General features: G+C 41.9%; 1 protein-coding gene across 1 annotated transcript; it reads left to right on the top strand.

Moving 5' to 3' along the window:
- Positions 1–7,638: 7,638 nt before the first annotated feature.
- Positions 7,639–10,907, top strand: LOC111877720 (protein NUCLEAR FUSION DEFECTIVE 4). The gene is made up of 3 exons (XM_023874228.3): positions 7,639–8,097; positions 8,424–9,361; positions 10,240–10,907. The coding sequence occupies exons 1-3, from the start codon at positions 7,762–7,764 to the stop codon at positions 10,748–10,750; spliced, it is 1,785 nt and encodes a 594-aa protein (XP_023729996.1). The 5' UTR covers positions 7,639–7,761; the 3' UTR covers positions 10,751–10,907.
- The last annotated feature ends 750 nt before the right edge of the window (positions 10,908–11,657 follow it).

Raw genomic sequence — 11,657 nt, 5'->3', positions numbered from 1 at the left:
CGCGCAGCAGCTAGTGCAGGTCAGGACCCCAAGCGGGGGAGAGTTAGTGATTCATGGTGAGAGGCCTCAGTATGGACCGTTGTATGTTCAACAGCGAGGGCTAGGCGCTACCTTCAGCAGGGATGCGCAGGATATGTCGCATATGTGATGGATACCCGGGAGGCGGGTAAGGCGACAGTGAGCGGGGTTCCAGTGGTCCGAGATTTCGTAGATGTTTTCCCAGAGGAGCTTCCTGGGATACCTCTAGAGCGACAGGTTGAGTTTAGGATTGACCTTGTTCCTGGTGCGGCTCCGATAGCCAAGGCACCGTATCGGTTGGCTCCTCCCAAGATGCAGGAGTTGTCTACGCAGCTGCAGGAGCTGCTAGACAAGGGATTTATTCGTCCGAGCAGTTCGCCCTGGGGAGCCCCGATTCTGTTTGTGAAGAAGAAGGACGGGTCGCATCGGATGTGTATAGATTACCGGGAGCTGAACAAGGTAACGGTGAAGAACCGTACCTGCTTCCAAGGATTGATGACCTCTTTGACCAGCTTCAGGGAGCATCTTGGTTCTCCAAGATTGATTTGCGTTCGGGTTATCATCAGATGAGGGTCAGGGAGGAGGATATGCAGAAGACCGCGTTTCAGACGTGCTATGGCCATTATGAGTTCGTGGTGATGCCGTTTGGGCTCACCAATGCTCCTGCCGCGTTCATGGACCTCATGAACCGCGTATGCAGACCGATGTTGGATCGGTCTGTGATAGTCTTTATCGATGATATCTTGGTTTATTCCAAGACTCGGGAGGAACATGAGGAGCATCTGAGAGAGGTGTTGGAGACCCTGAGGAGGGAGAGCTTGTATGCCAAGTTCTCCAAGTGTGAGTTTTGGTTGCGCGAGGTGCAATTTCTTGGACACCTCGTCAACCAGAACGGGATTCTGGTCGATCCGGCCAAGGTCGAGGCCGTGATGAGATGGGAGGTTCCGAAGTCTCCATCTGAGATTCGGAGTTTCCTGGGATTGGCAGGCTACTATCGGAGATTTATCCAGGGTTTCTCCAAGATAGTCGTACCCCTGACGCGGCTGACAAAGAAAGTCGTGGTCTTTCGGTGGGGACCCGAGCAGCAGGCTGCATTTGAGACGCTGAGACAGAGACTGTGCGAGGCGCCGATCTTAGCCCTGCCAGAGGGCGTAGAGGATTTTGTGGTTTATTGTGATGCGTCCATTTCTAGGTTGGGCGCGGTACTGATGCAGAGGGGGCATGTCATTGCCTACGCTTCGAGGCAGCTCAAGCCTCACGAGGTGAACTACCCGATGCACGATTTGGAGTTGGGGGCGGTGGTCTTTGCCCTCAAGATTTGGCGGCATTACCTCTACGGGGTTCGATGTACCATCTACACGGACCACAAGAGTTTGAGGTACCTCATGGATCAGCCGAATCTGAATATGAGGCAGCGTCGATGGTTGGACGTGGTGAAGGATTATGATTGTGAGATCCTTTACCACCCGGGGAAGGCCAATGTGGTGGCCGATGCGCTTAGCCGCAAGGCGGCGCCGATCAGGGACGTTTGTATGAGGATGACCGTGGTGACTCCCCTGTTGGAGCAGATTCAGGAGGCTCAACAGGAGGCTATCAAGGAGGAACATCGGAAGAGTGAGCGTGTTGTGGGTCAGGTTTCCTCCTTTGATTATGATAGCCGAGGACTTTTGACACTGCACCGTAGGGTGTGGGTGCCGTATCACAGAGGCGTGCGCCAGATTTTGATGGAGGAGGCGCAGAAGTCCCGATTCTCCATTCATCCCGAGGCGACGAAGATGTATAGGGATTTTCGTCTAGATTATTGGTGGCCCTGCATGAAGCGGGATGTGGAATGGTACGTTGAGCGTTGCTTGACCTGCAGGAAGGTCAAGACCGAACATCAGAGGCCGCATGGCAAGATGCAGCAGTTGGACATCCCACTGTGGAAATGGGAGGATATCACGATGGACTTTATCACGAAACTTCCCAGGACCGCGCGTGGAGTGGATTCGATTTGGGTCATTGTGGATCGATTGACCAAGAGTGCTCACTTTATCCCGATTCAGGAGAGCATATCGGCCGAGAAATTGGTCGACATCTATATCAGGGAGATTGTGGCACGACATGGGGTGCCAGTATCGGTGATATCGGACAGGGATGTGTGTTTTACTTCCAGATTTTGGAAGAGATTCCATGACGAGTTGGGCACTCGTCTGCATTTCAGCACTGCCTTTCACCCGCAGACGGATGGTCAGAGCGAGCGGACCATCCAGACTCTGGAGGATATGCTGCGGGCGTGCGTGCTAGACTTCGGTGATAGCTGGGATACCTATCTTCCTCTGGCCGAGTTCTCCTACAACAACAGCTATCACGCGAGTATCGACCGCCCTCCCTTCGAGATGTTGTACGAACGGAGGTGCAGGACCCCGATATGTTGGGGTGAAGTTGGCCAGAGGGTCATGGGGAGCACCAAAGTGGTGCTCAAGACGACCGAGAGGATCTAGCAGGTCCGGAGCAGGCTTCAGACTGCTCGGAGTCGGCAGAAAAGTTATGCCGACAAGCGTCGATCCGATTTGGAGTTCCAAGTCGGGGATATGGTTCTCCTGAAGGTGTCGCCTTGGAAAGGCGTCATTCGATTCAGGAAGCGGGGCAATTTGGGCCTGCGATTCATCGGACCGTTCATGGTCGTAGCCCGGGTGGGCAAGGTAGCGTATAGATTGGATCTGACAGCCGAGCTCAGCCAGATCCACAGCACTTTCCATGTTTCTCAGCTGCGAAAGTGCCTAGTGGACGATTCAGCGGTTGTGCCGTTAGAGGACATTCAGGTTGATGACAGCCTGAATTACATTGAGCGCCCAGTCGCAATCCTCGACAGGAAGTCGAAGGATTTGAGGAACAAGAGGGTGGAGCTAGTGAAGGTGCAATGGCAACACCACAAGGGTTCGGAATGGACTTGGGAGCCGGTGGACGAGATGATGGAGCATTATTCCGAGCTGTTTCAGGATCGAGCAGCAGACTTCGAGGACGAAGTCTAAAATAAGTGGGGGAGATTTGTAGCACCCGGTTCCTGGTACGTAAATGTTATTTGAGTATTTCCTTTCTTTTAGCCTTGGACTCGGCAAGTCATAGGTCCGACTCGCCGAGTGGATGCGGGACCCGGGACACGTTTAAGTTGGCGACTCGGCGAGTCCATATCCTGGACTCGGCGAGTCACAGCTGTTGGATGAAACCCTAAGTTTCAGGGGTTTGCACCCTATTTAAGCGACTTGTCCGCCCCAGGCCAGCCCCCATTCTCTCCCCAGAGCTCCCAACCCTCGTTTATGCTTGTTCTTTGAAGAATTGAAGCTTTGTTGTGTGCTTTTGAAGGTTTTGAAGGAGGAAGGAAGTAGATCCAGAAGAAGGGAAGCCATCCAGGCATTATTGTGTTCTTCCAGCAGTTCCTTTGAGGTATAACCCGTTTTCCCCATGATTCTTTGCTTAGTACTTCATTTAGGTCTTTCTTGGATAAATCCCCAAGCTTGTATGTGCATTATATGTCGTAATAAGATGTTTGGCCTCTGGATCTAGGCAAGATTGAGCTGCAGGAGCTCAGATCTATTAGCTTTATGGCCCCATGTTTCTTGTTCACCCTAGATCTACCCTTTTGAGATATTTTGAGCCCTAAAATCCATATTGGTGAATATCCACACGTAAAGTTGGAAACTTTACGTGTGATTCGTGTCCTAGAAGTCCAGATCTATGAATGGCATGGACTGGAATCGAGCAAATATGTGTATTTAGTGGGTGCATGGCAACGACTCGGCGAGTCGTTCATATGACTCGGCGAGTCTGTTCGCGAGTCTCCGAGTTTGTCCCCTCTTCGTAGTGTCGAGTGAACAGTGAGTCACGGGGTGTGACTCAGTGAGTCGGAAGCTGAACTCATCTATGGAGGTACTCGGCGAGTCAATGCCCTGACTCGGCGAGTTCAAGGCAATCTCCTTAGATCAAGAACAGACTCGGCGAGTTGTTCATACAACTCGGCGAGTCGCAGCATAAGTGTTCTTCGGATGAAGATGGACTCGGCGAGTTTTTCATACAACTCGGCGAGTCTCAGCATAAGTGTCCGTCGGATGAAGATGAACTCGACGAGTTGTTCATACAACTCGGCGAGTAGGATGAAGGACTTGAATATTGGTTTAGAAGGTGAACTCGTCGAGTCGTCGCCTAACTCGACGAGTAGGATCAGGATTCAGGGCAGTCGTTTGGGTAGGGACTCGGCGAGTTGGAAAGCCAACTCGACGAGTCGGGTCAACTGAAAGTTGACTCTGACTTTGACTTAGGGCGTGGTCAGGGGTAAAATGGTCATTTTACCCAAAGGTCAGTGAGCAGTGTTTGATTGAGTATGTTGTGGGAATTGCAGCCGGAGGATTTCCGGAGCAGCAGCATCAGCAGTAGGCAGTCAGTTCCCGATCAGATCAGCAGCTACTTCGAGGTGAGTTACCTTCCAGTAGCGGTGGGTCTACAGCCACAATGCCGGCCCACCAGTAGGAGTTATTTGTAGATGTTTGTCTCTGTGATACTCATCTAGGTATTGCCTGCGTTATGTTATTTGCTAGTATGATATGATGCTATGTGCTAGTGACAGTAGGGGGGAGATAGTCCCCGAAGTATCCGGTCGGTAGGACCGAAGGGGAGGCCAGCACCCAGATATGCTAGGCAGTATCCGGTCGGTAGGACCGAAGGGGAGGCCAGCACCCAGATATGCTAGGCAGTATCCGGTCGAAAGGACCGAAGGGGAGGCCAGCACCCAGATATGCTAGGCAATGTCCGGTCGAGAGGGCCGAAGGGGAAGGTCGGGCACCCAGATATGCCTGACAATATATGTATGTTATGAGATTATTTGGTATGTGGTACGATGGGGGAACTCACTAAGCTTTGTGCTTACAGTTTTCAGTTTTGGTTTCAGGTACCTCCTCAGCTAGGGGAAAGGATTCGGCGCGGTAGCGGCATGTCACACATACACTCTCTGGTTTCCGTATTTACGAGATTCTCTGGGATTTATACTCTAATATTTTGATTGGTTGTATGATTTGACTTTTAGACACGGTTTACGTTGTATCATGGTTTGATCAAACAATGTTTTAATTATTAAAGTCTTTTAAAGTAATGTTTTAAAACGAAATTTTTGGACGTGAAAATTGGGTCGTTACACATTTAAAACATTGATTTAAGGGTATGAACTCACCTGTTGTGAGTGGTTCTAGCGGGTACGCGTGTATGGATGAGAAGTTCCACGAATGAAGTTCCGATACACAATAAGTCCTAAATGACATATAAGGACACATATTGACATGAATATAGTGTTTATAACATCTATATGACAGGAAACACCTTCCGGGACTAGGTAACACCTTGACCAAGTGTTGGAATCACATGTGATTCAACATAGGAAGGTATAAAGGCACGCACATGAGTTTACTACCATGAGTTCACGGCCAAAGGGAGTTTACGGCCGTAAACTCATGGCTACTCATGTGGGAATGCAAGTTTGAAGGCTTGGGAATGATTTAGGGACATTAGCTCTAATTTAGGATGAAGAAAACCCACTTTCTTTGAAGTTCTAAGGAGTTCACGGCCAAAATGAGTTTACTACCGTAAACTCATGGCCATTTATGTTTATGAGGGTCCTAAAGGTCATAAGGAAGCATTCTAATTTCAAGCCTAAGCCTTTGGAAGTGTGTATGGCATCAAAACACCCTTAACTTGAGTTCACGGCCCATGGACCATTTGGTCATGTGTTTGCGGCCATAAACACTCATGGGTGTTGATATTTTTATTGTTTTGGGTCCTACACACATCAAGGTAAGATGCTATGTTTGTCTCTTGGCTTAATGAAGGTCTTTAGGGCATTTTGGCACCCTAATATGGAGTTCACGGCCCAAGAACTTCCTTGGCCGTGAACTCACTTTCAACCCTTGATTATATTTGTTTTGGATGTCTAAACATGTCATGTGTAGCCTCAAGGTTCATTTCCAAAGTTTGTAGGGACATTGGGTACACTTTGGCCCTTAAAAAGGAGTTTACTCCCCAAGGTGTTCTTGGGCGGTAAACTCACATATCTTAGTGTTTTGAGGTTGTTTTCTGTCCCTAAACTCATTTGTGTACAAGTCCAAACTAGTTTCATGGCTTAAGGAAGGACTAGGCACCATTTGGCTCGTGAAAAGGAGTTTACTCCCCAAGGTGTTCTTGGGCGGTAAACTCACAAATCTTGTTGTTCTGTCATGATTTTGATGTTATTAAGCACAATCTAAGTTATATAATACAACTAGAGAGAGGTACTCACGATTTGGGATAAAAACCCGAAGATCCGTGAGAGAGAAAATGGCTTTTCTCTAGTTGAAAATGTAACTAATGAATGAATATGGCTCAGATTTCTATAGATAGTCCTGATATTTTTAGCAGAAAATATTTTATTCCCGGAATGAACTCTAATATCCTAGAGAATTGGAATAACAGTGTTGCACAAAACCCTAGTGCATCCACTCTCTTGATATCTCCTTAAGCGTTAAACCTGAAATACTCAAACTTATACCCAAAGTCTGGAATTTCTCTGTAACTGTTCCAACTTCTATTGGTTTGATATGTTTTGTTCAGAATGGAAATTTCGGGTTGTCACAACAACGATGGTCACTTAGTATGCATAAATGTAGGCGCACAATTATTGTAGCTTTTGCTACCCTTCATCTCCGATTGGAAGCGCATGTGCACCAAAAACATAAGCAAAATCGATGGCAATTCCATGATTAAAAGGTGATGTGGACGACATATAAAGATAAGAAGAAGACAATGGTTATTTGGTTATAGAAGAAGGAGGTGGCGAGCCAATGACAATGCAAAAGAGAGGTCACATCTCCATATTTCAAGCCAACTTGTACATGTCACTATTCATAAGCCAAATATCTTTTAATTATATATATATATATATATATATATATATATATATATATATATATATATATATAATTCCAACAAGTTTCAATAAGTTTCTAATTAATTTATTAACCAATAATAAATTAATAAACTATTTATCTTACTCTCATTTTTTTTTGCTATTTTAGCTATTGAAATCAATCCTAAAATGAATTTGTTATTATTTTCAAAGTTATACAAATTAATTATAACAGTGGACATCTATTTTCAATAAATATTATATATTAAAAATAATATTTATTTATATATAATAATTCAATAAAATTAAAAAGAAAATATGTATAAATGGTTCTTATAGTTTGGTAAAAAGACACGATTATAAAAATGATTAATGAGAGTAAAATTATCAATCTAATAAAATTAACAGTCAAATTGTTATAGTTAACTAAATACAGACTAAAACCATACAAAATATCTAAAATAAAAACAATAATATACCACCAAACATTTTTAATCAGAAATCATATATTTTTTACAATCAAACGACCATTTTTGCAATTTTGTAAAAATAAAACATGGATATACCGCCAAACAAATAGTTATCATCATTTTCATTTAAAATAGCAAAACCAATGTGGACAGATTTTTTTTAAAAGGCATTTCGTATTTTTTCCAATATCCTGCCAAACAAACAAAAAATATTTAAAAATTAGAAAAGGACAGTGTTGACAGCAAAGCAATCTACATCCTGAATTCATCACAAAAAGTCTGTTTTGATCACACAGATCTTCACTTCCCGATATTAGAAATCGGAAAACTACAACACCAACATCCATTCTCTCTGGATTCACAAAAATGGGTCGGGTCAAGGATTTGATCCTCACTTTCTTCAACAACAGATGGCTTGTTTTTGTGGCGGCAATGTGGATTCAATCGTGCGCCGGAATCGGCTACTTGTTCGGAAGTATTTCTCCGGTGATCAAGAGTTCATTGAACTATAATCAGAAGCAGGTTGCGAGATTGGGTGTAGCTAAGGATCTCGGTGATAGTGTTGGATTTTTGGCCGGAAGTATGTCGGAGATATTGCCGTTGTGGGCTCTGTTACTTGTTGGTGCTGTTCAGAACTTTGTTGGGTATGGTTGGGTGTGGCTCATCATCACCGGTAGAGCTCCGGTGTTGCCATTGTGGGTTGTAAGTATTATTTCTCCGATCATCTTAATTACTAGTCAACGAGACGTGTGTCAGTGGACCACTCCGTTGATCACCTATCCAATCATGAATCATTTCCTTTTGGTTTTATCATGAAGAAGCTTAATAGTATAATAGTATAACTCAACCTGATTTGATTTCTGTTTTGTTTATTCAAAATTCTGTTGATCATGAGTTCGATTAAACGAATTTCTCTGGGTATGCATTCAATTGATCCATTTCGAAGTGATTTAGCTTCTGTATTCATTAATTTTCAGACAAATCAAAACGTTTTAGTGATGTTGATATGTTGATACGTTGATTTGCAGATGTGCCTTCTGATATTCATCGGAACAAATGGCGAAACATACTTCAACACAGTCGCACTAGTTTCATGTGTTCAAAACTTCCCCAAAAGCCGTGGCCCAGTCGTCGGAATCCTAAAGGGATTTGCAGGTCTCGGCGGCGCAATCTTAACCCAGATATACGCGTTAGTCAAATCACCAGATAGCGCTTCCCTTATCTTCATGGTCGCCGTGGGACCTTCCATGGTGGTCATCTCCCTCATGTTCATCGTCAGACCAGTCGGAGGTCACAGACAACTCCGAACATCAGACGCATCAAGCTTCTCGTTCATCTACTGCATCTGTCTCATTCTCGCCGCTTACTTAATGGGTGTTATGCTCGTCGAAGATTTAGTCGATCTAAGCCAAACCATAGTCCAAATTTTCACCGCGATTTTGTTCGTCCTGTTAGTAGTTCCGATCGGAATTCCATTATGGTTAACCTTTTCTTCAGATCGGAGAAACCCAAACCCAAACGAAGAATCTCTTCTACCCGAATCAGAATACAAAGAACCCGAAAGATCCGAACACGATCCAAACGAAATCATATTCAGTGAACTAGAAGATGAGAAGCCGAGAGAAGTCGATTTACTTCCGGCATCAGAACGACAAAAGAGGATCCTGCAACTACAGTCGAAGCTGGCTCAGGCGGCGGCAGAAGGAGCGGTGAGGATTAAGAGGCGAAGAGGACCACATCGAGGGGAGGATTTTGATCTGACACAAGCTTTGATTAAGGCAGATTTCTGGTTGATTTTTTGGTCGCTTCTGTTGGGATCTGGTTCAGGGTTAACAGTGATTGATAATTTAGGGCAGATGAGTGAGTCTTTAGGGTATGATAACACGCATATTTTTGTCTCCATGATCAGTATTTGGAACTTCTTGGGTCGTGTTGGAGGTGGCTATTTCTCAGAGATCATTGTCAGGTATACAACTTATTATGTCTTTATAAAGTTATAAATACTTTTGTTTGTTTGTGTATTATAGTTTGTACTATAATTACTTTGAAAAGCTACCTCCTTATATAGTATTGTATTTTATATAGTTGATAGATTTAAAATAAAAATAAAAATGATGTAATGGGGAGAAAGGAAAGTAGGATGCTATAGTGAAGAAAATACATGAAAGTATGTTGTTGTTTCTTGTATTTGATTTTGGGTAAATACAATGACAAAAACATACTTTTATTTATTTGTTTATTATAACATTCTACTTTTGTTTTTTTTTTATTACAAACTATACTTTCTTACCTTCAATTCTAGCGTGGTAGCGAGAAATTGTTTTTTTTATTTATTTATTGTTGTAGTTGGTGGATTTTTAAAAGTATAATGTTGAAGAGGTAAAACATCAAGCCATTTTTTGGAAAATGGGTTGAAATTGCCATTTATTTATTATAGCATTCTACTTTTTTTTTCTATTGTAGCATTGTACTTTTAGTTTTCAATTTTAGTGCATCATATTTTGAAAATTTTAACAAATTATAGAATTCTACTTTCAGTTTTTCTCCTATTAAAGCACTTCTTTAAAAATCTACCTAATTATAGTAGTTATAATTGCTTTGTCTTCAAATCATATTTCTATAATTGAGTTGTTTTTTCAAAATACAATGGTAAGTAGGATGCTTTAATAAATGAATGAATGAAAGTATGCTGCTTTTACTATCATTTAACCTTTTCTTTTGCCGATTGATCCGTTATAGATAAAACACAACCAAAATCAACAATTTTAGGAAAACCGTTAAAATTGCGATCTCTAATATTCCAAAACCTTGATAATTCTAATAATTTTTTTTTTCATTTTTCAGGGATTACGCATACCCCCGACCCGTAGCCATGGCAGTTGCCCAAGCCATAATGGCAGTCGGGCATTTATTCTTTGCCATGGGTTGGCCCGGTGCAATGTACATCGGTACACTTCTAATCGGGTTAGGGTACGGGGCCCACTGGGCCATCGTACCTGCTACAGCTTCCGAATTATTTGGACTCAAAAAATTCGGAGCGTTGTACAATTTCCTAACACTAGCGAACCCTGCGGGTTCACTAGTGTTCTCTGGTGTCATTGCCAGCTATATTTACGACTCTGAAGCCGAGAAACAAGCAGCACAACGCCATCAACAAATTACCAATTCCACTTCTTCTTTTCTTACCAAACTTTTTGACACGGATGACGCTCTCAAGTGCGAAGGCTCAGTGTGCTTCTTTTTGACATTCATGATAATGTCAGGACTTTGTATCATCGCACTTATCTTAAGTTTGATACTTGTTCGCCGAACTAAGGTTGTCTACCAGAACCTCTACGGGAGAACCCGCGCTTAAAATTTTTGGACTCGTGGGTGTGATTCTTGTTTTGTTTTGGAATTTTGGAATTTTTATTTTTGTATATTGTTGTTCAAATTTGATTGGAGTTTTGTTTTTTTTCATTTTTTTTTAAATTCAGTTTTTCATGAATCTATTATACTTTGCTTGAAAGATACACACAATCAGTTATTTAGATAGTGTTTGGTTTGATGGAACGAAGAAGGAATTGTGGTTTATATCATCGTAGTGAAAAAGAATTGTTTGTTTTATGCAATTGTATTGGTCAACTGGATATAAATTCCTTACATTTTGTTACTTTTTTTTTTCCTTAGCGTCTTTTTTTGGGTTAAATGAAGAAATACCAAGTATGTCATTTCAATTAGATCATCCTTATATTAATCAAATAACATTATATTTAAATACAACGCTATAATGGATCAACATTTGAAAGTACAAACCAATAATAAAAAAATGAAAGTAAAATGTACAATAGAAAAAGAAATAGGAAGTATATTGTAATTTTTTTTATTTTGACTTTTTTTTCATGCCAACATGGAATTTAATTAAAGACTATAACAAACCTATTTTAATTTATATAAAGTTGAAGAAAACAAATATATTTTTTTTTCAAAATTTCTTGATTTTAATTAGAAATAACAGTGAACATACTTTATAATGATATTTTCTTATTATAGTCTTATTTGGTTTTATTAAGCTTTAATAATTTAATTACTTATTTATCATTTTTGTAAATAAAAAATTCATTATCATCAAATAATATATAGAGTAAAACAAAAATTATACATTCTCTTTATATTTAATATAAAAAATTCCTATGAGAATTCATTTAATTCTTACATCCCAATAACATGACAATATATTCCATAGTCTTGTCAATTTCAATTGTTGGCTGTTCCATTCCATC

The sequence above is a fragment of the Lactuca sativa genome, chromosome 3 (genome assembly GCF_002870075.4).
Source record: "Lactuca sativa cultivar Salinas chromosome 3, Lsat_Salinas_v11, whole genome shotgun sequence".
NCBI classification, from domain to species: Eukaryota; Viridiplantae; Streptophyta; class Magnoliopsida; order Asterales; family Asteraceae; genus Lactuca; species Lactuca sativa.
Note: the sequence above shows the minus strand (reverse complement) of the source record. Positions and strands in the feature narration are given on the sequence as shown.